This window comes from Panthera leo, chromosome C1, assembly GCF_018350215.1.
Source record: "Panthera leo isolate Ple1 chromosome C1, P.leo_Ple1_pat1.1, whole genome shotgun sequence".
NCBI classification, from domain to species: domain Eukaryota; kingdom Metazoa; phylum Chordata; class Mammalia; order Carnivora; family Felidae; genus Panthera; species Panthera leo.
The window spans coordinates 143,272,345-143,297,230 of NC_056686.1; the positions used below are offsets into that span (position 1 = coordinate 143,272,345).

At 37.1% G+C, this 24,886-nt stretch overlaps 1 protein-coding gene and 1 pseudogene across 2 annotated transcripts in view; one reads left to right on the top strand and one right to left on the bottom strand.

The window, feature by feature from the left end:
- Positions 1-24,886, top strand: part of GALNT13 (polypeptide N-acetylgalactosaminyltransferase 13) — a 503,024-nt gene that overhangs the window by 9,792 nt on the left and 468,346 nt on the right. For both annotated transcript variants that reach the window (XM_042948793.1, XM_042948794.1), the window contains exon 2: positions 24,535-24,780. In XM_042948793.1, the coding sequence (XP_042804727.1) occupies positions 24,639-24,780 (142 nt within the window). In that variant the 5' untranslated portion in view covers positions 24,535-24,638. The remainder of the gene's footprint in view (positions 1-24,534; positions 24,781-24,886) is intronic.
- On the bottom strand, positions 7,653-10,275 carry LOC122226015 (annotated as a pseudogene).

Genomic DNA, 24,886 nt, shown 5'->3' on the forward strand with positions numbered 1-24,886 from the left:
GTTACAATTTTAGCTATTTTCTTCTTACCTTCTTTCATAATGAGCACCTGTTCCTCTCATGTTCTATCAAAGGTGAAAAGGCTCATATGTCCTGTCTCTCCTCGGAATGGCTGTTACCCTTTGAAATTTGGTTAATCTCTTTGCCTTGCAACTCCAGCTCTCTTATGAGCTCAAGAAAAGTTATTATTTTGTAGATTATCTGCCCTTTTCCTACTGTTAGGGTAAGAGCGATATTCTCTGGTGGCTTTTGACTTTCAAAATATTAGAAGCAAAACTGCATTTTTTTCACATATATTTTAACTCAACTTTTCAAGTGTTCCAAAGCAAGATGAGTTTTTTCCTTTACATTACTTAGTCGGCAATTACTGGAGCCAGAAATCTCAAATTAATGCTATCTTCAGTAGTATTTCCACACAAAAGTGAGTTGTTGCTATCACTGTTTTGTGAGCAATTGAAGCTCAACGGATTATGCGTAACAAGATTTCATTGTTTTAAATAAGGTGAAGTTCAAGTTTTTTCCTGCAAAAGGAACTCTGGCCAATGGCATTGTGGAGCTGGGATTGTGGTACCTTGTTCATTAGAGAATCTAGTCTCCTTCTGTAGTCCTGTTCTAGCATCTTGGTCATATGACTTCATCCTCAAGGGTTTTCCAGTGGTTTAACATGACTACTGGAGCACAGCCATCAGTTGTATTTGTATTCTATGCAGCAAGAATGGAAAAAAAAATACTGCAATAGCAAAGGGGCATGCTACCAGCTGATTTAGCTTTCTTCAAGGAAATTCTGTGTAAACTCTACCCAATATTTTCTTTCTTTTTTTTTTTTAATATATGAAATTTACTGTCAAATTGGTTTCCATACAACACCCAGTGCTCATCCCAAAAGGTGCCCTCCTCAATACCCATCACCCACCCTGCCCTCCCTCCCACCCCCCATCAACCCTCAGTTTGTTCTCAGTTTTTAACAGTCTCTTATGCTTTGGCTCTCTCCCACTCTAACCTCTTTTTTTTTTTTTTCCCTCCCCTCCCCCATGGGTTTCTGTTAAGTTTCTCAGGATCCATATAAGAGTGAAACCATATGGTATCTGTCTTTCTCTGTATGGCTTATTTCACTTAGCATCACACTCTCCAGTTCCATCCATGTTGCTACAAAAGGCCATATTTCATTTTTTCTCATTGCCACGTAGTATTCCATTGTGTATATAAACCACAATTTCTTTATCCATTCATCAATTGATGGACATTTAGGCTCTTTCCATAATTTGGCTATTGTTGAGAGTGCTGCTATAAACATTGGGGTACAAGTGCCCCTATGCATCAGTACTCCTGTATCCCTTGGATAAATTCCTAGCAGTGCTATTGCTGGGTCATAGGGTAGGTCTATTTTAATTTTCTGAGGAACCTCCACACTGCTTTCCAGAGTGGCTGCACCAATTTGCATTCCCACCAACAGTGCAAGAGGGTTTCTGTTTCTCCACATCCTCTCCAGCATCTATAGACTCCTGATTTCTTCATTTTGGCCATTCTGACTGGCGTGAGGTGGTATCTGAGTGTGGTTTTGATTTGTATTTCCCTGATAAGGAGCGACGTTGAACATCTTTTCATGTGCCTGTTGGCCATCCGGATGTCTTCTTTAGAGAAGTGTCTATTCATGTTTTCTGCCCATTTCTTCACTGGGTTATTTGTTTTTCGGGTGTGGAGTTTGGTGAGTTCTTTATAGATTTTGGATACTAGCCCTTTGTCCGATATGTCATTTGCAAATATCTTTTCCCATTCCGTTGGTTGCCTTTTAGTTTTGTTGGTTGTTTCCTTTGCTGTGCAGAAGCTTTTTATCTTCATAAGGTCCCAGTAATTCACTTTTGCTTTTAATTCCCTTGCCTTTGGGGATGTGCCGAGTAAGAGATTGCTACGGCTGAGGTCAGAGAGGTCTTTTCCTGCTTTCTCCTCTAAGGTTTTGATGGTTTCCTGTCTCACATTCAGGTCGTTTATCCATTTTGAGTTTATTTTTGTGAATGGTGTGAGAAAGTGGTCTAGTTTCAACCTTCTGCATGTTGCTGTCCAGTTCCCCCAGCACCATTTGTTAAAGAGACTGTCTTTTTTCCATTGGATGTTCTTTCCTGCTTTGTCAAAGATGAGTTGGCCATACGTTTGTGGGTCTAGTTCTGGGGTTTCTATTCTATTCCATTGGTCTATGTGTCTGTTTTTATGCCAATACCATGCTGTCTTGATGATGACAGCTTTGTAGTAGAGGCTAAAGTCTGGGATTGTGATGCCTCCTGCTTTGGTCTTTTTCTTCAAAATTACTTTGGCAATTCGGGGCCTCTACCCAATATTTTCTACCTAAGCATCATTACTCTTTGTTGCAAAAGTAGCTGGTGTGTATAGTATTTTTGCTGCACACACAATGGCTCTGAATATGTCCCTAGTAGGGGAGACGATGATAGCTATTTGGTGGGCTCTTAGCAATCTCACTCGCAATTAGAAGATGGGCAAAATGCATTCTGGTAATCTAATTTCTGAAGCAGAATGATGTGGGTTAAAATGCACAGATTCTATCATAAAACAGAGATGTTGATCTCTGGGTTCTGATCTCAGCTCTGCAAATTGCTAGTTATGTGACCTTGAGCCAAGGTTCTTATCCTAACTTGTTCTACTTTCTCAGTTGTAAAGGGGTATGATAATTAGTATCTTAAAACATTTTGGTGAAGGTAGAATATGATAATATATGCAAAGGGTCTGTCACATAGGAAAGGATCAATAAATAGTATGTTTTATGTTACTCATCTTATATTAACATTAGATTCAGTTATTTAAGGGAGGACAGAGTTTATTCAAGCCTAATACTGATTGATAGGTCAGGAAGGCAATTTACCTTGTTTTTCTTGGATGAAGCTTTATCTTTTAGATGGGATTGAGAGTCTCCATTTCTACCCTTTAAATATATCATTTTTATACTTTGAACCATAGTGAAATATTGCTCAAAATTTAGGTTTCTGATAGCAGCACTTTATGTAATGTCGAATGAAGAGACAGATAAGATGACTTCCAGTTTGAATTCTACCATTAAAAGTTATGAAACTTGTGAAAGTCATTGTAACCCTCTGGACATCAGTTTTGTCAGCTGACAAAGCAGTTAGGTAGCTGAACTGACCTCCACCACCTATGTGACAGCTTTAAAGCACCATGATTCTATGCAGTTCTCCTTGCCCCAGACATAGCCTCTTGTCAAAAGAAACATCCTAAAGATCTTCAAATAAAATGATAAAGACTTAATTACTTGAATTGAAGTTGAATTTTTACAGGAACTGGCTTTGTTGTGAAGTTTTGCCAGTTCTGAAATGAAAAATAGGTATGAACTGAACAACAACATGGTGTTGTATTTAGAAAACTGGCTTCCAGTTCTGGTTGTGGAGATTGCTTGCTTAGAGAAAGTGTGTCACTTTGGGAAAGTCACTTAAATTCTCTGTGCCTTAGATTGCTCATTTATAAAATGGGCAATATATATTAAGGGCATGATGAGGATCAAATGAAATAAGAACAGTGTGAAAGTACTTTGAAAAATTGCATAATTTCAATGCTAAACCCTTTAAAAATTTTTTTAATGTTTATTTATTTTTGAGAGAGAGAGAGAGAGACAGAGAGACAGAGAGAGAGACAGAGAGAGAGAGAGAGAATGAGCAGGGGAAGGGCAGAGAGGGAGACACAGAATCTGAAGCAGGCTCCAGGCTCCAGCTGTCAGCACTGAGCCCAATGAGGGGCTCAAACCCATGAACCATGAAATCATGACCTGAGCTGAAGTTCGAGGCTTAACCAACTGAACCATCCAGGAGGCCCCTCAGTGTTAAGCTCTTTAGAAAGTCCAGTGGGTAAAGAACAGAAAAATGCCCACATTCTGTAACATGGAGATTGTACAATAAAACGTTATAAATAAAATGCAAGGAAATAAAGTGACTAAGGACCTCTATTTTATTTTACTTTTCATTATTTTGTTAAGTTTATTTATTTCTTTTGAGAGAGAACCAGAGAGTGTGAGCAGGGGAGAGGCAGAGAGAGAGGGAAAGAATCTCAAGCAGGCTCCCTGCTACCAGCACAGAGCCTAACACAGGACCCCAACCCAGGAAAGTGTGAGATCATGACCTGAGCCGAAATCAAGAGTCCGATGCTCGGCTGACTGAGCCACCCAGGTGCCCCAGACCTCTCTTTTTAACTTTATGTTACATTTTGCAAATCTATTTTTCTGTACACATTACGTTGTAGGATGTTATTGGTCTTAGACACTTCAGAAACCAGACTAGCAAGGCATATCTATGACTTTGTGCATGAAGTGTCTTCTTGAGATATATTTCTGGATGTGATCTTTGTATCTGAGGCATTCCGCTTCGTTCCAGTGTGGCTGAAGCGAATAGCAAATCTTTTGCAGTGTGTGGCTATTAGTGCTGTCTGCTCTCCTCAATTTGCCCATCTGAATTGACAGTTAAAGCTCCTTTTCTATAAATAGCAAGTTATTAGTTAAAGCATGGTTGCCATATGGCCAAATAGTCTCTATTGTTAAAGTGATTAAATGCAGTAGCGATGCCCAGTCTTTAAGAAGATACTGTGTTCTGTGATAAAAGCCTGGGGATTATTTTTATTCCCAAACTAAAATGTATCAAGCTTATATAGCCTCTGTTTCTATATGCGTATGTATATTTATTCATCTTGTCACTACTTTTTAAAACTCTCAAAAAATGCCGTATGTATATTAAAGTGTGCAAAGTGCACTAATATTAAGTATACAGATTGATATATATGTACTTTTTACATAGCTATACACTTGTGTTACTACTACCCAGACTAAGATATAGAACCAATCCCCAAGAAGTTCCCCGTACTTCTCTCCCTGTCAATAACCTTTTGGTTTTTAATATTTAAAAAAAAAAATTGTCTTTATGCTAATAAGCTTCCAAAAAGTAATTAAGTATTTTGAAGCACAGTTCCAATCTTATAAATTTGCTGGAAGTATTAACAATTATGATGACAAATAAAAACCTCTGTACAATGCTGAATAATGCAATAAACTATAATAATGATATTGTAAGTAATAAACTTCATTAGATGCTCACTGAAATCAAACAGAATTGCAAAGCGGAAACCTCATACAGTTCTATCCAAATCCCCCACCTGCGAACCAAAAAATAGAGCTGCCACACAGGCTGGTGAATGTTCTATTGGTCATGTTGCCAGGCAACCTCAGTCAGTACTGGAGACACCCAATTGAGCAGCAAAGACTCAGACTAGAAGGTATCTTGGAAACAGAAGGGTCCAGCTGAAGGAGAGGAAGGGAGGAGGGAGACAGAAAAATAAAGAGTGCCACTTGAACATTTATACATATTGGTCATGACCACAAACAATATTTTTCCTAGCAACATGCAGCTAGTTTAGAGTGAAATTCTTGGGGTTTCTACTTCCTTCACTGCGTTTTCTCCCTCGCTGCGTCTACAGGTATGAGTGCAAAGGTTTGGTAAGATGCATCATCATTAAGTCATTTTCAGCACATTCAAGCCATGCTAACTAAAAGTTCATTGAGATTTGAATCAGACAGTATTATATCTGATTTGTCATGCTTAAAACAATCTCACTTTTAAATTGATATACTTTCTTTAAAAAAGATGGAAAATACAACATGAAATCCTCACCACCTGAGTTAATCCTCTTCTTGGAAGGTAAAAGTAAAAAGGAAGAGCGAGGGAGGCGTGCCGAAGTCCTCTGGGAGGGCGTCAGAGGAGGTGCTGCCCACCAAGGAGATGGGGCAAAAATCTGGGATGATGACCTCAGCTGAGCCCTCTACTCTGAGATGCAACTTTCATGTATTTTTCTAGAAATTTGTCTTCCATTCTCCACAGTTCTCTTTTTTTAAGTTTATTTATTTTTGAGAGAGAGAGACAGAGAGAGCGCGAGTGGGGGAGGGTCAGAGAGAGAGGGAGACACAGAATCAGAAGCTGGCTCCCGGCTCAGAGCTTTCAGCACAGAGCCCAACACGGGGCTGGAACTCACAAACCCTGAGATCGTGACCTGAACTGAAATCAGACACTTAACCAACTGAGCCACCCAGGCTCCCCCATTCTCCTCAGTTTTATATAAAAGCTTTTCTACTTTACTATGCTCTACTCTCCTTCTTTCTTAACTGCTGACATACAGGGAAAACAGCCTCCATGAGCCAGGAAGCTCCTGCTAATTTACCACTACCCACGCATTCTTTCATTCTTCCCTTCTGATGCTTCTTCCTCTTTAAGCCAAAGCCTTCACGCATGTTCTGGATCTTGTACCTGTGTATGTTCTAAAAGCCCTGACTCAAAGAAGTATTTTCTTTCTTCTGCATCTTTAGCCTTCTTCCTCTCCCCTGATTTCCTGATTTCTTCCCATCGGCATTAGACATGTCAAAGGATCGTTCCCCTTATAAACAAACCTGCATCTGTGCACAAATCCTCCCTTTATTCCAAGTCCACCTTCACCTACCCGGGAACTCTTGTCTCTACTCATAGCTAGACGTTTCCCGGAATATGTATATTCTCAGTCTTAAACCTGCATCCTCCACTCACCCCAGACCATACCGGGCACTTGCTTTTTCTGTTTGTCTGAAATTGTTCTTTCTAAGGCCACAAAAATTAGTTCTGGGGCTGTCTAGAGAACATATGTTTTTGATCTCTTGGCATAACTTTGTACCATTGGTCACTTCCTCTCTTTGAAAACATTCTTTCTGTTGGAATTTACAATGTTGTGTGCTCCTGTTTTTGTTTTTGTTTTTCTTTCTTCCCCGGATAGCCCTTGCCCATTCTTACCTGTGGGCTTACCTTTCTTTTAAATTCGTACTCTATAAGGTTCTTTGTGGCACCCTCTTTTTTCTTCCCCTCACACTCACACTCTCACCGAACACATTTGTCCAACTTCCATGGCTTTAGTTAACGCTGGTTTGCTGACTCCCCCAGCTTCCCCTCTCCTGAAATTCGTTTCTTATACTCACCTGCCTTGGCGACTCCACCTGTGTGTCCCGCAGGAGCCTTTGGATCATCAGTCTACCAGCAAATTTATGCATACTCCTATTTTTTTTATAGTAAACTTAATTTTTCAAAGTATAAAAAAGTGATGGAATGCATAAAGAACAAAATAAAAATAAAATCAGTACTCTCTCTTAAAACTTTAAATATTTTTTTTACAGAAAAGTTGTCACATAATTGGATATTTCTCTACTTTGTACACAATTATTCTTACTCTCTACAGAAAGGCTGTTTCTTAACTTTTCATCTGGTGATGAGGTGATGGCAAACATCAAAATCCTGCTTTTAACAGAATGGTAGTAAAAATGCCTCAGTGATTTAAGTTGAAAGCGGTGCATTGGTACATAGCTCTGACACTCGGTTATCGGGAATGTACAAATGTCTTTTTATTCAAAAATATAAAATAAATTATCCAGAAGCATGGACAATGACTGCGGTAAAGCATTACATTGTTGTCAACTGAAAGCAGTAACTGATGGTTATAGTGATTTTCTTAAATAACAGCGAGCCTTTTCTCCGGTCATTTCCTTCATCTGACTTTTCTGAAGTTATTGTTGAGGACCTCTGCCTTGAGTGCCCTCTCACAGTTCATTCATAATGGTAAAGCACTATTCTAAGAATTAGAACATGCCACCTCCCACACCACCTCCCCTTCCACCCATTCTGCCCATTCCAGGGTCCTTCTCTTTAGGAATTCCGGTGGCCACAACTTCCGCTGTAGTTAACTGAGAGGCCACCGCAGCAGCCTTCAGTAAAGCAGTTTTAACAACCGTAGTTGGATCAGCGATTCCTTTTTCAACCATATTCACAAAATCTCCTTGCATAGCATTATAACCAACTTCTGAGGAACTTTTGCATAGTTTTCACAACTATCAATGGTCCTTCAACACCTGCATTTTCAGAAATGGTCATTGCGGGAATTTTGAGTATTCTCTTAATAATGTCTGTACCAATTTTCTGATCTTTGTTAGCTGGAGTTATGGAATCCAAGGCTAGAATGCACTGAAGCAGGGCACAACCCTCTCCCAGAACAGTGCCTTCTTCAACAGCAGCTCGTGTAGCATTGAGGGCATCTGTAATTCCTTCTTTCCACTCACTTCAACATCATTTGTCTCACCAACCTTCAGCACACCTGCTCCATCTGAGAGTTTTGTCAGATATTCACTCAGTTCTTCCTTTTCATATTCACTAGTTGTGCTATCTAACTGCTCAGTGATTTCTTGAATACATTTTTTATCGTGAGCCTTGTCATCTTTCGTCATGATGACCTCTCCTAATTTTCCTAAGTTGTGAGGATGAACATCTTTGAGATTTATTTTATTTTTAAATTTTTTTTAACGTTTATTTATTTTGGGGACAGAGAGAGACAGAGCATGAACGGGGGAGGGGCAGAGAGAGAGGGAGACACAGAATCCGAAACAGGCTCCAGGCTCTGAGCCATCAGCCCAGAGCCCAACGCGGGGCTCGAACCCACGGACTGCGAGATCATGACCTGAGCTGAAGTCGGACGCCCAACTGACTGAGCCACCCAGGCGCCCCAGCATCTTTGAGATTTAGAGGCAATCCTTCTTCTCCCAACACTGCACCATCAGTAGCAACAGCCACATCTTTAAGCTGGTTCTTTCTATTGTCACCGAAACCTGAAACTTTGACTTGCTACAACCTGAAGACCAACTTTTAGCTTCTTCAAAACCAGTGTACTCAGAGCTTCTCCATTAACATCTTCAGCATTTTATGACCAAAGGCTTATGATGAGCGTTGGCAATTTCAAGAGCAGGTACGATGGACTGAACATTGGAAATTTTCTTTTTGCTCAATACAACATAGGCATCTTAGAATTTACATTTCTGACCTTTTTATGTACTAACAAAGTTTAGAGAAATATAACGTCGATCAAACTTCATGCCTTCAGTAATTTCTAATTCATCCTTTAGTGTTTTTCCATCCATTACTATAATGACACCCTTTCTTCCAAACCTTTTCATTGCATCAGAAATGATGTTGCCAATTCCTTTGTCTCCCTTTGCAGAAATCATAGCAATCTGAGCAATTTCTTCAGGGGTATTCACGGATTTAGACTGCTTCTTAGTTTAGCAATTACAGCATTAACAGCTGACATGACACCTCTCCTGATTTCCATAGGATTAGCACCTTTGCTAATCTTCTCGGAGACTTCTTTGGCAATAGAGCGTGCCAGGACACTGGCAGCAGTAGTGCCACCTCCAGCCTCTTCAATTGTGTTATCGGCAAAATCCTGAACAAATTTAGCACCAGTATTTTTATATTTACCTTTTAAGTCAATGGACTTTGCAACAATCACACCATCTTTTTTTTACTCTGGGATTTCCCCAACTCTGTTCAGTAATCACTGTTCTTCCCTTTGGCCCCACAGCAATGGCTACAACATCTGGTAAAAGGTCTACACCTTGAAGCATTAAGGCTTGGGCATTCACACCAAATTTTATGTCTTTGGCATAGGCCTGAGTGAGATGAGGAGCCAGTGTTGTGGACACTGGCCTCATTTGGTGAAGGACTGTAATGGAAGCAGTTCTGCGGGGCAACAGCAAAGCCCGTGGGCCGTGAGGCAGGCCACTGGAAGTGAGTCAAGGCACCAATACTCTTAACAGTGGCGTTGGCCCCAGAAATCTTAATCTTGAACAGGTCTTTGATTTTATCTGGAATTGCTGTATTATAAGCTCAGTGAAGTAAGTTGTCCTGCATCTAGCAAAGGGCTGGAAGCATATAGGTACTTCACTTTGCCAAATGAGAGAAATAAATAGCTTCTATTTGAATAAATCTTAAATGCTTCTCTCTTTTTGAGTTGTATTAACAAATTATTTTGTTCATAATATTGATCACAATAATAGTGATAGCTAACATGTACTGATTAGTTACTGTGTCCCATTTCCTCTGATTCTCATTCTATGTACGTAACTTTACCATGCCCTTACAAGCAGGTATTGTTCTTATTGCCATTTTGTAAACCTGGGAACAACTGGGGTTAGCCTGGGCAAATTAATCTCTGCAGTATCTCCAAATGAAACGGTGGTGGAGGTGAGGACTTAAATCAAAGTCTGTGTAATACTCCTAACCATACTATATTGTGATGAAGTTTAGAGAAAAATAAATGAAACAAAACACCCCAACACTTTATGTATTTCTGTCTCTTTGGTACCAATATTTATTGTTGTGATACCTGTGCTGTTATTTCAGCATCTCAGTACTCGCACTTGATTGGCCCATGACTATAAACACAGTCTTTCTTAGGTGTTAAAATTACCATTTTGGTTTGGTTTGAAATGAAGAAGGAACTGAGAATATACAGTCAGGCCTGGAATAAGAGAAAAGGAGTTTCTGTAAAATGGCAAGTGGAGATGATGGGAGAACTTTGGGATAGCCAGGGGAGATGGTGTCATCTCCACAGAAGAAGAAGACAAGAACTGGAAAGTTGGGGAAAGAATGGAAGAAACATCTGATGATATATCCCGCAGAGCCGATTTCAAATTGAAGTGAAAATTCCTGGTTAGGTGATTTTTATAAGTTAAAAAAAAAAAAAAAAAAAAAAGGAGGAGACTATGGAGAGGAAATGAGATGAGTGAAAAATGAATCTAAAAATATGGTGAAGAGAAATAAGATTTAAATATGATCAAAGAGAAATATAATTGAATAAAATGAGAAGAGTGGGAATAACCAGGAATTAAAAATGGCGTAAAGAAAAAGATCCAATACATCAGTAATAGGCTTCATTGATTCAGATTGCTGCCTTTGTAGGTATCTGCCAGAAATGTGGAGCAAAAAGAAAAATAAAATGTTGATTACTGTTCTGCACTGGGGTGGAGCTCTGAATGAATGTGGGACATCTGAGCATCTTTATACTGATTGCATTTTTTTTTTTTTTTTTTTTTTTGCAGCAGAGGAATCATACTAGCATTTTCTTTCTCAGTTTGAACAATGTTTCATTCTGCAGAAATTAATAGATAAGACACGTCGTAATGGAGCACACTCACTGATTTGTTTGGATGTCAATCAGTGGTTAGAATGTATTTACTAGGATTATCAAAATCAAAAGAAAACATTATAACCATCCAGCCACATAAAGTATAATCTTCCCGTGGGCGAACCAGATGTTACTGATATTGAAGCATTATACTTTTGCTATTTGAGCTATAAAACTATAAAACCTTTGCAGAAAATTTATGAACTATTTGCTTTTAGAATTTGAACTTTGACTCACAAATAAACTGTAATAAGAAAAAATGTCCATTAATAACTCATTGTTTCTCACTGCAATATTGTAAACTACAAAAATCTTATTTCTAGAAAAGATATCTAACAATTGAGGCAAAATTAAGTAGGGTGGTAATCATTTCTCTCCTGCCCCCCACTGTTCTCCAGCCTCCCACCATATTCCACATAGCTCATTTCTGGTAAATAATTCTGAAAGAAAAATTATTTCCAGAAGTTGATTTAATTGACAATGACTGGCACAAAGTGATAAATGGACATACAGTTTTTGGTGACCTAGAGACTTAGTATTATTTAATTATTGCATTAAAATGAGAATTAAGGTCATTTAAAATAGCATTTTTAGATTAGACATTTAAAAACAGACCATAGGATAGATTATATTTGTTGTACAGTACATCTTTTACATTTTTTTTTTGTCTCAGTGGAAACAAATAATATGGGTGCTTGCTTTTAATAGGGAGTTTTTGCTCGTGGTAATTTGCTTTTTGAATCTAATCATTCTGTCATTAACTCAATAATGATTTTTTTCAGATTACAGGATACTATTGATGGAGACCACGTTTTTCTGTAGCAGCAATCACTGTAGTTCTCAGGCACTTTATTTAGCATGCCATTTTAATCTAAATCATATAGAAGGGAAGCGCCTTTTGGGGCTCAAGTAGGTATGTCTTTAATATATTAAAGTTTCCTTACATGAGCAACATAAAATTCATTCATTTGTTTCTTCTTAGTTGAATTTGAGGAAATATAGGTTGCAACAGTGAGAGTGATTAGAAGTGAGTAGTCTTCTTCAGGAAACCATCAAAATCCTCAGAGGAGGACACAGGCAGCAACCTCTCTGACCTTGGCTGCAGCAACTTCTTACTAGGCACATCTTTAGAGGCAAGGGAAACAAAAGCAAAAATGAACTATTGGGACCTCATCAAGATAAAAAGCTTCTGCACAGCGAAGCAAACAATCAACAAAACTGAAAGGTAGCCTATGGAATGGGAGAAGACATTTGCAAATGACATATCTGATAAAGGGTTAGTATCCAAAATCTATAAAGAATTTCTCAAACTCAACACCCCCAAAACAAAGAATCCAGTTATAAATAGGGCAGAGGACATGTGTAGACACTTTTCTAAAGAAGACATACACATGGCTGACAGAGATATGAAAAGATGCTCAATATCACTCGTCATCAGGGAACTAAAAATCAAAACCACGATGAGATACCACCTCATTCCTATCAGAATGGCTAAAATTAACAACACAGGAAACAGAAGGTGTTGGTGGGATGCGGAGAAACCCTCTTGCACTGGTGTCGGGAATGCAAACTGGTGCAACCACTCTGGACAATAGTATGGAGTTTCCTCAGAAAGTTAAAAATAGCACTACCCTACAATGCAATGATTTTACTACTAGGTATTTTCCCAAAGAATACAAAAATACAGATTTGAAAGGATACATGCACCCCGATGTTTACAGCAACACTGTCAACAGTAGGCAAACTATGGAAAGAGCCCAAATGTCCTTCAACTGATGAATTGATAAAGAATGTGTGGTATATGTACACATTGGAATATTAGCCATCACAAAGAATGAAATCTTACCATTTCCAATGATGTGGTTGTAGAGTGTATTATGCTAGGTGAAATAAGTCATAGAAAGGGAAATACCATTTGATTTCACTCAAATGTGGAATTTAAGAAACAAAACAGATGAACATATGGGATGGAGAAAAAGAGAGAGGGAAACAAACCATGAAAGGCTCTGTAAGATAGAAAACATACTGAAGGTTGATGGAGGGATGTGGGTGGGAAATGGGCTAGATGGCTGATGGGTACTAAGGAGGGCACTTATTATGATGAGCACTGGGTATTGTACATAAGTGATTGACCACTGAATTCTACTCCTGAAACCAATATTCCACTGTATGTCAATTAACTAGAATTTAAATAAAAATTTAAAAAGAAAAAAAAAAGAAATGAGTAGTCTTCCTCAATTTCAATCATTGCTTTTAAATACTGGTCCTGATGGTTTTGGGAAGGTATTTATTTGGAATAAAAACCACAAATGCAACCAAAAAAAGATAGTTCCTGAGTCCTGCATGAGACTCAGGTTTGGAAAGTTAGCTAGTTTCTTGAAAGGAATGTAGAGTTTTAATAGAATTTTATGTGGGGGCTAACTTTTATCTTTCCAAAGTCACATAGATTCTGTAACAGTAGACAGTTTTGGAAACAAAAAAGAGAAATCTGGAAACAGAATGCTTAAATCAGCCTTAATTTTAATAGGGAGTTCTGCCCTCCTTTTCCTTCTCACTTACTGTCTTTTGTGAAATTCTTTTGACAGTCCTTTGGGTCTGTTCTCTCTATGTGTTACATTTCATCATAGCTCCGTGTGTGCTCATACACTCACGTATATGTATGCACAAATATCACATCACTAAGAATTTTATACTTTATCACTATTACATGGTAATTTTCTTACTTTCAGGCAAAACATATATTTTGCCATCATTCAGTTAATATATACTATTTCTGGATAATTTGAAAATTAGTAAAAATAATGGGAGGAATGAAAAAAATCCACACATTTGCCTCTGTTCTTTCTAGTACTTTTATAAGAAAAAGGTAAAAAAAATAGTTGTGATTATAGTCTATAAACAAGTGTGTATGTTAAATTGTTGAATTTTACAAGTATCATATAAGCTTTTTCATGTTATTACAAAATTGCATAAGTTTCTAACAGCAGCATAATATTCTGTCAATTAGTTACGTATCTATTTTGAACTCCTTTTAATAAACAATGATGTGATACCATCTCCCTGTATAAAGCGTCTTCTGTCTTATAGGGCTTTTAAAGAGAGTTTTCCAGTAGAGAAATTATTGGTTCAAAGTATATGATTATTTTTAAGAAAATAGGTAATAGAGTTATACTTATTTCTAATAAACCACATTTTTCCCAAGAAGTTTCTATCATTTTACATTACCCACAAAGTAAAAAAGGACCCACTTCATCCCACCTTTGCTGATATATAATTTTGTCAAAACCAGTATTTACTTTTTATGTACAGTTCTCCAGTTAGCACAATCCTTAATTGAATTAATAGGTAGTTTTCCCTGAAGACAAGGAAAATGTTGCTTTGTTTTTGGTCTGCTTGTTCATTTGCTTGTACATTAATGGTAATCTCTGCTCAACTTTTATATCTTGAAAAAAGTTATATCTTTCCCTTTCTCATGTGTTTTTGGGAAGTTTCCCTAATTTATAATACTTCTATGTTTTCTGTTATTGGATTATATACTCCATTATATTAGATTCCTTTATATTGATTAACAAGTTACACTCTTTAGCAATTTGATAAGACAAGATTGCTTTGCTGATACGAATATGAATTTTCATTCTTTGGGTATCTACTAATTTTACTTTACTGTTAATTAATTGGAGACTAATTAATCAATATTCTGATTTTTAATTCTTTATTTATGTCTTCCCTCTAATTGCCTGTCTTTTAAAGCCCTTAATTTATGATTAATAACTTTGCCAGGAAGGTTGCAGGAAATAAACAAAACATAAACTGAAGTTGCAAATCAATGTAATAACTAAGTATATGGTAGCTTTATTACAGTGGACTTTTTTTTTTCCCCTTGGAGTGGAGGACTGAATATTTTACCTGTTATTTTTGGAAAGAGTGGGCATTTCTTTCACATATCAATTATGCTTAAAAATTCACTATATTAAAATATTCAAGCAGGCAAATAAAATTTTATTTACATTTATGCAGCTCTAAGGTAAAATTTCAGAAAGCTCTAACCAATTTTCTAGAGTTTTCTGTGATCAAATCTCTTTTCCTTTGTGCTGCTAGGGTCCTTTTGTGCCCTAGAGTTCTGGGCTTTTCTTGGACTCCCCCCCCCCCCCCTTTTATTTTGTATCCCACTAATTGCCAGCTGGAGCAGAGTGATTCTGATATAAATTTAAAGATAATTTAATATTATTTTTCATTATATTCTACAAATAAATGCCTCTGTTTTGGAAAGAAAGCCTAGAGAAGAAATAGCCTCTGTATGCTCCCCATTTCAAATAAGGAACACTTGTAATTCATTCCTTACACCTTTGGTTATGAAGAATTGAAAAGCCTTAAGGCCAGCTAGGAAGCTGAGGTTAAGGTTTTCTAATGGTTTGATATCTCAGTGGAAACATTTATTTTCTTTTTAATCATGTGATTTATGGCAGAAGATGGCCAGCTCACTGGCAGATGTCTGCTGGGAACTGTCTAAATGCTCTAGTGTTGTCTTAAATCTCTAGGTTTTATATCCAGTTGAACATTTTGGATTTCTGTTTTTCCCTCTTGGTAACTATTAATGAACAAGGTTAAACTACTGGTATGCCATTTTATAAGATGAATACTGAGCTGTCATTAAATACCTGAAACAAATAAATGATGAACAATTTTTAGGTTGATGAATACACTTTTTAAAACTATTGAATTTCATTATCTTTTTGAAGGTCATATATACTTTTTACAAGCTTTCTTTATGAAGACTTAATTTCATTATGTTTTAATGATAATCTATTGCTTGTAAAGTCTCATTAACATATATTTTAGGCTTTGACATTTGTAACATTTTCATAAAATGTATATTCCTATACTCAACCATGACTAAAAAGACCAGTGTGTAACAGACAGTCTTAACAAGTGGCATCTGCCTTATAAATATTCTATATAGAGTTTCACTCTTCTTTCAATCTCTCTATGCTCAATAATTCCATTTTTTTTTGCTGCATTGTCTCACATTAATAATTGCATATAATAACTACATTAAAAAGAGTTTCACATATTGGAATCATTCCTAATGTTTCACATATCTCCGTTCTTATCTCTACTCCAATAGTCTTCTGTGACTCCCCTACTGGGTCCCAAACCAGAAGGCAGGGCTTATGTCTTTCTGTATCTTTTATGTTTCATGCCAAGCACATTGATGGCATCTGTGTAGGCACTCAATTGTAACTGTAGGATAAATTAAAGAAATACTTAAATTTTTCTAACTAGGTTAATAGTTTTATGCTGAAAGTAATACATGCTTATATTAAAATTCAAACCTACGAAAGACTATAAATCAGTTCCACTCTTGAGAAATTATCAAGGTTTAGGTGACAAATGAAATAGCAGTCAGACTGCCAGCCACAAGAGCTGGTTCACTCGAGCAGGCCATGTGATTATTTTGCCAGGCTCTGAGGCTGGATTGAGGTGACAGGGAGAACGTGAACTGTCCCCACCCCTTTCCTCCATCTCTTAGAATGCAATCTGTTTTCTCCCCAGGTGTCAAGGTTGTTAATCTCCCTTGAAAGCCATGAAATTTGTTGTGTCTTAGCTCAATAAATATAGCTGCATCTCTGTTTTCAATTATCTCCTACTCTGATCCAGACCTTTCATATGGAAGAGGTAAATGTAAAAAGGAAGAAGATATTTTTACAAAATTACAGATTTCCTTCATGTTGGCTCACATGCGCCACCATAGGGGCATTCAGTTAGCAGCAGGCACAACCAAGAGCTTCTTGCCCTATGCTCTGGCACCATGTTGATCAAGAGGAAGATGACCCAGAATTAAATTTGAATACTCTAGTCCCCTTTTGTCTGGGCTGTTACCTAAAGGTATACTAGTCAGGCTGGCTTGGGGTTCTTACTACGGCCAACAAAAAAAAATGCGCTATGGACTGGGTGGAATCCCGTATTTTCAGAATGGTTTTACGGAATTTCCTACCCCTTTCATTAGTACGTGGTCAATAACAGACCCCTTTTTGAGGAAAGGCCAAATTTAGTAAGCCAACTTCCTTGTTCAGGTGGGTGGACCGGGAGTTGATTAGAAGGTTGGTTAGGTATCTTTTCTTCGGTCATTTTTTGAGGACATCATTCCAACAGTCAGCAAAAAACTTTGAATGGTAGGAAGTGTAGAAAATCCATCTGATACCATGATTATCATTCCATTTTTGGGTGGCCTTTGTGACAAAAGACATACCATTGTCAGACTGCAAATGGCCTGAAAATAAGAAAACATGACCCACTTTAGTTTTGTGGGCCACAGTGGTGTGGCCATAGGTGGCTGAATGGACTAAGACAGCAACACTGTAACCTGAGACCAGGTAGGGCTGTGACTTGGGTAGGTTGGTAACTTAGGTGTCTGTACCAAACACCGCCGTATTCAAACAGAGCTGTTCAGAATGGGTAACTCTACATAGACAGAAATTAGATTAGTGGTTACCTAGGGCTAGAGTCCATGAGAACATTAGGAGATTATAGCAAAGGGGAACTGTTTGCTTTTGGGGTAACAGAAGTGTTCTAAAATTGTGCATAGCTCTGTGACTGTACTACAAGCCATTGCATTGTACACTTTAAATTAGTGAATTATATTGTCTATACGCTCTATCTCAATAAAGCTGTATTTTTAAAAGGGAGTTAGGAGTGGTGGCTTGGTGGCAACAGGGGAATTGGTAAGAAGTGAGTCAAATCTGAAAGCAGAGCCAATGGAATTTGCTGCATGATCAAATAAGAAATTAAAAAAAAGAAAAGAGAGAGAGTTCCACGGGAAACAAGTGTTGTCAAGGATTTGGAGAAAAGGGAACCCTCTTATACTGTTGGTGGGATTGCAAACTGGTGCAGCCACTCTGGAAAGCAGTATGGTGGTTCCTCAAAAAGTTAAAAATAGTACTACCCTACAATCCAGCAATTACTCTACTAGGTATTTACCCAAAGGATACAAAAATACTAATTTGAAGGGATACATTCACCTCAATGTTTGTAGCAGCATTATCAACATTAGCCAAGTTATGGAAAGAGCGATGATTGGGTAAAAAGTTGTGGTATGTGTACAAATCTTGCCATTTGTAATGATGTGGATGGAGCTACAGAGTATTATGCTAAGCAAAATAAATCAGAGAAAGATAAATACTGTATGATTTCATTCATATGTGGAATTTAAGAAAGAAAACAAATGAACATAAGGGGAAATAAAAGAGGCAAACCAAGAAGCAGACTTTTAACTATGGAGAACAAACTGATGGTTACAGAAGGGGACATGGGCAGGGGATGGGTTAAACAGGTGATGGATGTTAAGGCGGGCACTTGTGATCAGCACTGGGTATTGTATGCAAGTGATGAATCATTAAATTCTACACCTGGACATAAAGAAGAAGATTTACAAAAAAGAGCACAAGGTTTTTGACCACGCTATGTCAAATGCTGCTTAGGAGTTATGTAAAATGGTGCTTGAGGATTGACCATTGGATTTGACCATTACACTGACTGTATCAAATAAGGTTTCCATATAGTTGCAGGGGCTAAAGCCTTTTGGGTTTAAGAGAGAATAGGAGGTTAGGGATATGGGGTGTATAGACAGTGATTATACATAATTCTTTCCAGAAGTTTTGCTTCAAAGGTAAGCAGGGTGCTGGAAGAATCACTGAAGAGGGATGTGGGGTTAAATTAGTTTAAGAGTATTATTCATGTAGCATCTTCATATTGGTAACATTGACTTATTAAAGAAGAAAAAACGATGCGGAAGAGACAAGTGCAACCAGTGAAACGCTATGTGAGAGCAGAGGGTGTTGCCCTCCTAAAAGGACAGTCATCTGTTCTAGCCCTGGGACTTGCAGATTTAGGATTGGCAGTAAATGGGAACAAGAAAATTCATAAATTCAACATGGCAGTAGGCAAAATACCGTTCTTATTGTTTATATCTTCTGTGCTAAGTGTAGAAGTGTAATGATAAGCTAAGAGGAAAAAGTGCGGAGATGGCCGTCTGAGGAAGGCAAGCAAGGTGGAGATTGATTTGAGTAGGAACTGTTGCAGGATTGCAGCAAAGCACAGAGAGTCTACTTGTAGTGTGACGTGAGTTTATAGAGTTAAAATGAGAACGGGCAGCATATTCTGAGGAGGTTCTTTCTGGTGATGTTCGTCTATTTGCATGTTAGGAGTGGAATAGGGAAGAGTTGGATTTTTCACCTGGGTATTATTGATAAGGCTGCCATAACAAAGTATCACAGATTGGGTTGCTTATACACAGCAATTTATTCTGTCACAGATTGTAGAAGTCCAAAATCAGTGTGTTAGCAGATCTGATTTCATTCTGAGGTCTTTCTCTGTGGCATATAGGTGGCTGCCTTCTCTGTCTTCACATGGTCTTTCCTCTGTGTCCTAATTGCCTCTTCTTGTAAGGATGATTTGGATTAGGGAAAATGCATATGACCTCATTTTACCTTAATTACCTTTTAAAAGACTGTATCTCCAAATACAGTCACATTCTAAAATCTTGGAGATTAGGACTTCACATACAAATTCTGGCTTGGCAAAATTCAGCCCATAACAACCAGTGCTGGAGTTTTAAAAACGTAAAAATATTTGAGGGAGAATGGGGGTATATAAGAGATATGAATTATTGTTCTCATATAACTTACTATTTAACAAGGAGGGACAGACAATAAACAAATTTAAAAACTAATTTTTTTATATATGTTTGGGGGTAAGAGGTACAAAGGAGAAAGATTAAATGAGTTAAGAAATCCAGAGTGACTAAGTTGTGTGTATTATTTTTAATGGGTTGATAGGAAAGCTCACCAAGATTTGACATTTGAGCAGGGGGAAGTAAGATCTGAAGGAAATAAGAGCAGGCAGCCATAACCAACCACATCAGTGAACAGAGAAAATAGCATATGCGTACGCCCAGAGGCAAGGTATTTGTAAGGAACAGCCTGAGACCCAAGTCACCACCATAGAGAAAACAATGGTAGGAAAGGGGTAGAAAAGTATTAATCAGGGAATCAAATGATTGGTACATAAACATTTTGTTTTTGCCTTAAAAATATATATGTAATTTACACAGAATGAAATGCACAAATCTCAAGTGTATAGTTCAACGAGTTTTGACAATTGCAAAATCCTGTGTAATTCATCTCCATCAGAAACTCTTCTAAATATATTTTGAATTATTAAATTTAAAATGTAATTTGTAATACTCATAAATAGTAATATTAAATATATTTGTGATGTTCATCTTGTCCCCCGACACCCTGAATACACACAGAGTATACACTACTTCTGGAAAGGTGGGCAGAGAATTCTTACTCTTTTTCTCATTCTCTTGATGATTTCATGTTGATAATAATTTTACTGTTACTACTAATAATCGGTAATGTATATTGAGAACCTCCTAAGTTCCAGGCACTCTTATAAGAGTTTTGCATGTATTAATTAATTCAATACTCATCATAGGCTGTGAGGTAGCTATTATTGTTCATATTTTCTGAATAGAAAAACAGAGGCACAGAAGATTTAAATAACTTGAATTAAGCCATACAATTAGTGAGTGTTGGACTCAGATCCAACTCATGGCATTATAACTCTGCAATATATAATTTTAGATCTCATGCTAGGTTGCCTCCTAATAGTCAAATTTTATGTTATGAATATTCAAACTTTCCTTGGTTTAAATGCCAGTGAGGGCCTTTTGGTTTTGTTTTTTGTTTTTCTTTTTTTGCTTCTATTCCATTTTTCTCCCATATGCATTCATTTAACATTATCTTTGCTTCTTTGTCTCATGGTATATCTTCCAGTGTGGTATGATTTTTAGAGTGGATCCTTTGTTTAAGCTATGGTTAGATCCCTCTAGGTCATTTTAATTTTTAACCTTCCTTCATACAAAGATCAGTCTTCCTGTCAATCATACCTGTGGCTAATGCAGCGCATTTTATTTTCAGTGCTTACACATTAGATTTATTAGTCTGTAAACCAGTTCTGCAAATTTGTCCAGTCATCAGCTCACAGAAGCTCCTGCATAGCTAGCTATTTAAAACATTTGAGGTACGTTGGTGCCTGAACCTTCTGGGAGCACTACCAGCAGTCTTACACTAGTTCCCAGGATGCTTTGGCAGCCTCACATATAGCCTCACAAAATAGAATGAATAAATTTGCACCTATTATGCAATTTTTACGAAATAAAATAAATGAGTACAGATAAAAATATGTCTAATAGCAACTAAACTAGACTCTCCATGGAAGTGATAACCTCCGAATTTTAAAACAAAAAACTCTTTCTCCTTGTTTAAAAACATATTTACCAACTCCTAAGCTTTATCTAGATTGTTTTATATTTGAAATATGTTTTTGATAAAGATAGGAAGATGGTATATATCTTCAGACAAAAATCCTGTAACGCATCATAGAATATCTGATGGATATAATGATTGGTGGGCAAGAAGAAAAAGAAAGGCAATCTTAACTAGCAAGATGGTACTTGATGGCTTTCTCTTAAAAGTATTCCCACCTAGGGAAGTACTTTTAATTTAATTTTTTTTAACGTTTATTTATTTTTGAGACAGAGAGAGACAGAGCATGAACGGGGGAGGGTCAGAGAGAGAGGGAGACACAGAATCTGAAACAGGCTCCAGGCTCTGAGCTGTCAGCACAGAGCCCGACGCGGGGCTCAAACTCACGGACCGCGAGATCGTGACCTGAGCCAAAGTTGGACGCTTAAGCGACTGAGCCACCCAGGCGCCCCGAGAAGTACTTTTAAAGAGAGAAGGAACTGTGCTCAAAAGATACTGGAACAATTAGGAAAGGGGCTGTGTTTTCAGATAGAAGAGCCTGTAGTTTATGCAAGTTAGTCATGCTCCACATTGGTTTGGCAAGACAGGGATATTGCAGAACTTGGATTTGGCTTCAGAAACTGAGAAGTGTTTGCAAATAAATAGAGGCTTACTGGAATAAAAACATAATACAGATGCTGATTCTCTTAAATAAACCTGGGCTACCAACTGTGCTTATGTTGGTTTGTGTTACTGTGTGTTTTGTACCATCCTTCTGCTCCCATCAGTTTTGTTCTCATGAAGAGTATTGGAATACAGTGTATGAGATTACCATTATGCAAGTGCCAGCAGATATGGCTCAATGAATGATGAAATTTAGTGCATTTTCAAGGTGGAGGCAGGTGTTTTCAAAGTAGAGATAGAATTCGAAACTTGAAATATAAATGAAAAAAATCACACAACAACTTAGTTTTATCAGTTAGAATAGTGGGATTAGACTTCTCTCAGTGCTAATGACTTGATACATAGCTCATTCAGGCTATGAAATTAGAATAATTTGAGTAATGCTTGAAATGGCAATAAGATATGATTTTGACTTTCTATTACAGCTAAAATTTATATTAAATTCTGAATAACATTAACTGTTAGGCTCTTATTAGGAAATGTCTTATCTTAGACATTTTAATATTTAAAGTTAAGCAATTTCAGATTTTTTATTATAATATTCTTTATATTTTCTTTTAAAAATGTTCTCATTCTTTATCTTGCGTAAGCCTTTACAATATTTTGCGAGCTGAATAGGACAGGAAATATGTTATAAATAAAGACAATGAAGCACAGAGAGGCAAAATCCTGACCCAAAGTCATCATTTCATTTTATTACAGAGCCAGGGATGGTGCTTTTATGCCTTTCATTATAGATCTTTATATAACATGTAAGATCTTTATGATAGGATCTTTTATTTTAAGATATTCCCATCTTAAATCTGGGGATGGCTATTTGGTAACCATCAGTGTTATATATACTTTTCTGTGGGACTTTTTTCTACAATAAACTGAAGAGAACTACTTCATCATAGGACCAAGAAACACAGAACATTTGACAGCTTGAATTGTTTCATACCTTGTATTCAGTAAAGCATGCATGCACAAAGTAACAGGAAATATGCGTCAGGGAATTCTTCACTTGTTACCAGGTTTAGAGGCTGAGTTCCAATGTTTAGTTATACACTTTACAGGAAAATGAAGTTGAAATGAAATAAAGTACATAATTAGCATGACATTTGTTTCCAGAAAAATCATCAGCAAACAGATAAACCCCACATATCCTATATTCTGTAGACTTGCACATTTTATACCTTTTTAAAAAAATATGCTGCATTAATGTAAATTTAACGTAGACAGTGAAGATAGACTCTGTTATGTTTTCAGCTGTCACTTTATGTAAATTTTGAATTCCTTGCTAGTCTGGATAGGTTGTTACAGGCAGTAGCCTTTGTATTGCTTTATGATGCAAAGTCAGCTGCTATTAATTTAAAGAGCATTTGCCTCAGCAAATTGCACTTTGATGTTTTTGAGACAGATATTTATGAAATATTCTGAGTACCTTTGTATTTTGTAGCTGTTCTTCTCAAATATCTTTCAAAATTGTATTACTTATTCACCTCAAAAATTTTAAGCTTCAGTTGATATTAAGTGTAGCAAATGGCATGAACCTATCTTTGGCCTGTTATATTTACGGTACATGACTTAACTGTCAATTTATTGTAAATGAATTAGCCAGGTAATTATTGCTTTTGATAGTGTAAATAAAACAAATATGTTTGTGGTATTAATTCTACATTTATTTAGAATACCTCTCAATAGGTAATTGTGCACATATCTGTATGCCTTTTAGAATTTGTGCTTTGGTTATTTGAAGTCACTTTAAACTAATATGTTGTCTCCCCTCTCATAATTTTTTGAATGTATGCTATCCATTCCAAATTACACATTTGTTGTGGATACTTTCTATGCAGACCAGATGGAGTTTTTAAGGTTAAGTAACTGATGAGTTATTTCGTGCAATGGTCCTTTTTGAGAATTTGAGACTTTATTTTGTTTTATACGTTAATAATTATCTGTCTTGCAAGATGCTTAACAAGCATTATTGTGGCTAGTCCTCATAGCAAATCTTAGGTTTGGCATTGTTATTCTCATTTTATAGTTGAGAAAACAGGCTTTTTAAAAAAGGGTCCTGCAGATAGGAGGTGAATAGACACAGGCCTATCTGTGTGTAAAGTCCAGTTCTTAGTTACTCCAATTTATTGTATCCCGGGATGATTTCTGTTTCGGCAGTTATTAGCTCCTCAAAAGTGCTGGATCAGGGTAAGTTCAAGGATGCTCTATTTGATAACCTACTGCTCTACAGAATATCATCATAGGGATTTTTAAGAAAAGAGTACAACCTGAAAAAATCAAATAGTTGTCAAGTGCCCAGCAGAGTAGTGACAGACCTAGGATTAGCTGGTAGCGTTTTAGCCACCTGGTTTGCTTACAGTTCTCACTTATTGAGGCTTTTCATTCTGAATTTGAAGGTCAAGTGCTTATAAATATGGGAACATTAAATAAATCATGTATTTCATGTTTTATCCCTTTATACTAAAAAAAAACCTATGCACTAATGGCATTTCTTTTCCTTCTTTTTTAATATAGTGGGATGCATCCTGCTTTTTTCCTGGAGTTCACCCCTGTGGCTTGGATTTATCACTGTAGCATCTGTCTTCGATCTATGTGTTAACTAGAAATCAAGGGAAGACATGAGGAGGTTTGTTTACTGCAAGGTGGTTCTAGCCACTTCACTGATGTGGGTTCTCGTCGATGTCTTCCTACTCCTGTACTTCAGTGAATGTAACAAATGCGATGACAAGAAGGAGAGGTCCCTGCTACCTGCACTCAGGGGTAAGTGCTTACGAAGCAAATGTTGCTTACAGAGATGACAGCTGTGGTGACTCTCGACAAAACGTGAAACTTTGAAGTAGGGATTTTTTTCAGCTCTTGCGTTAGC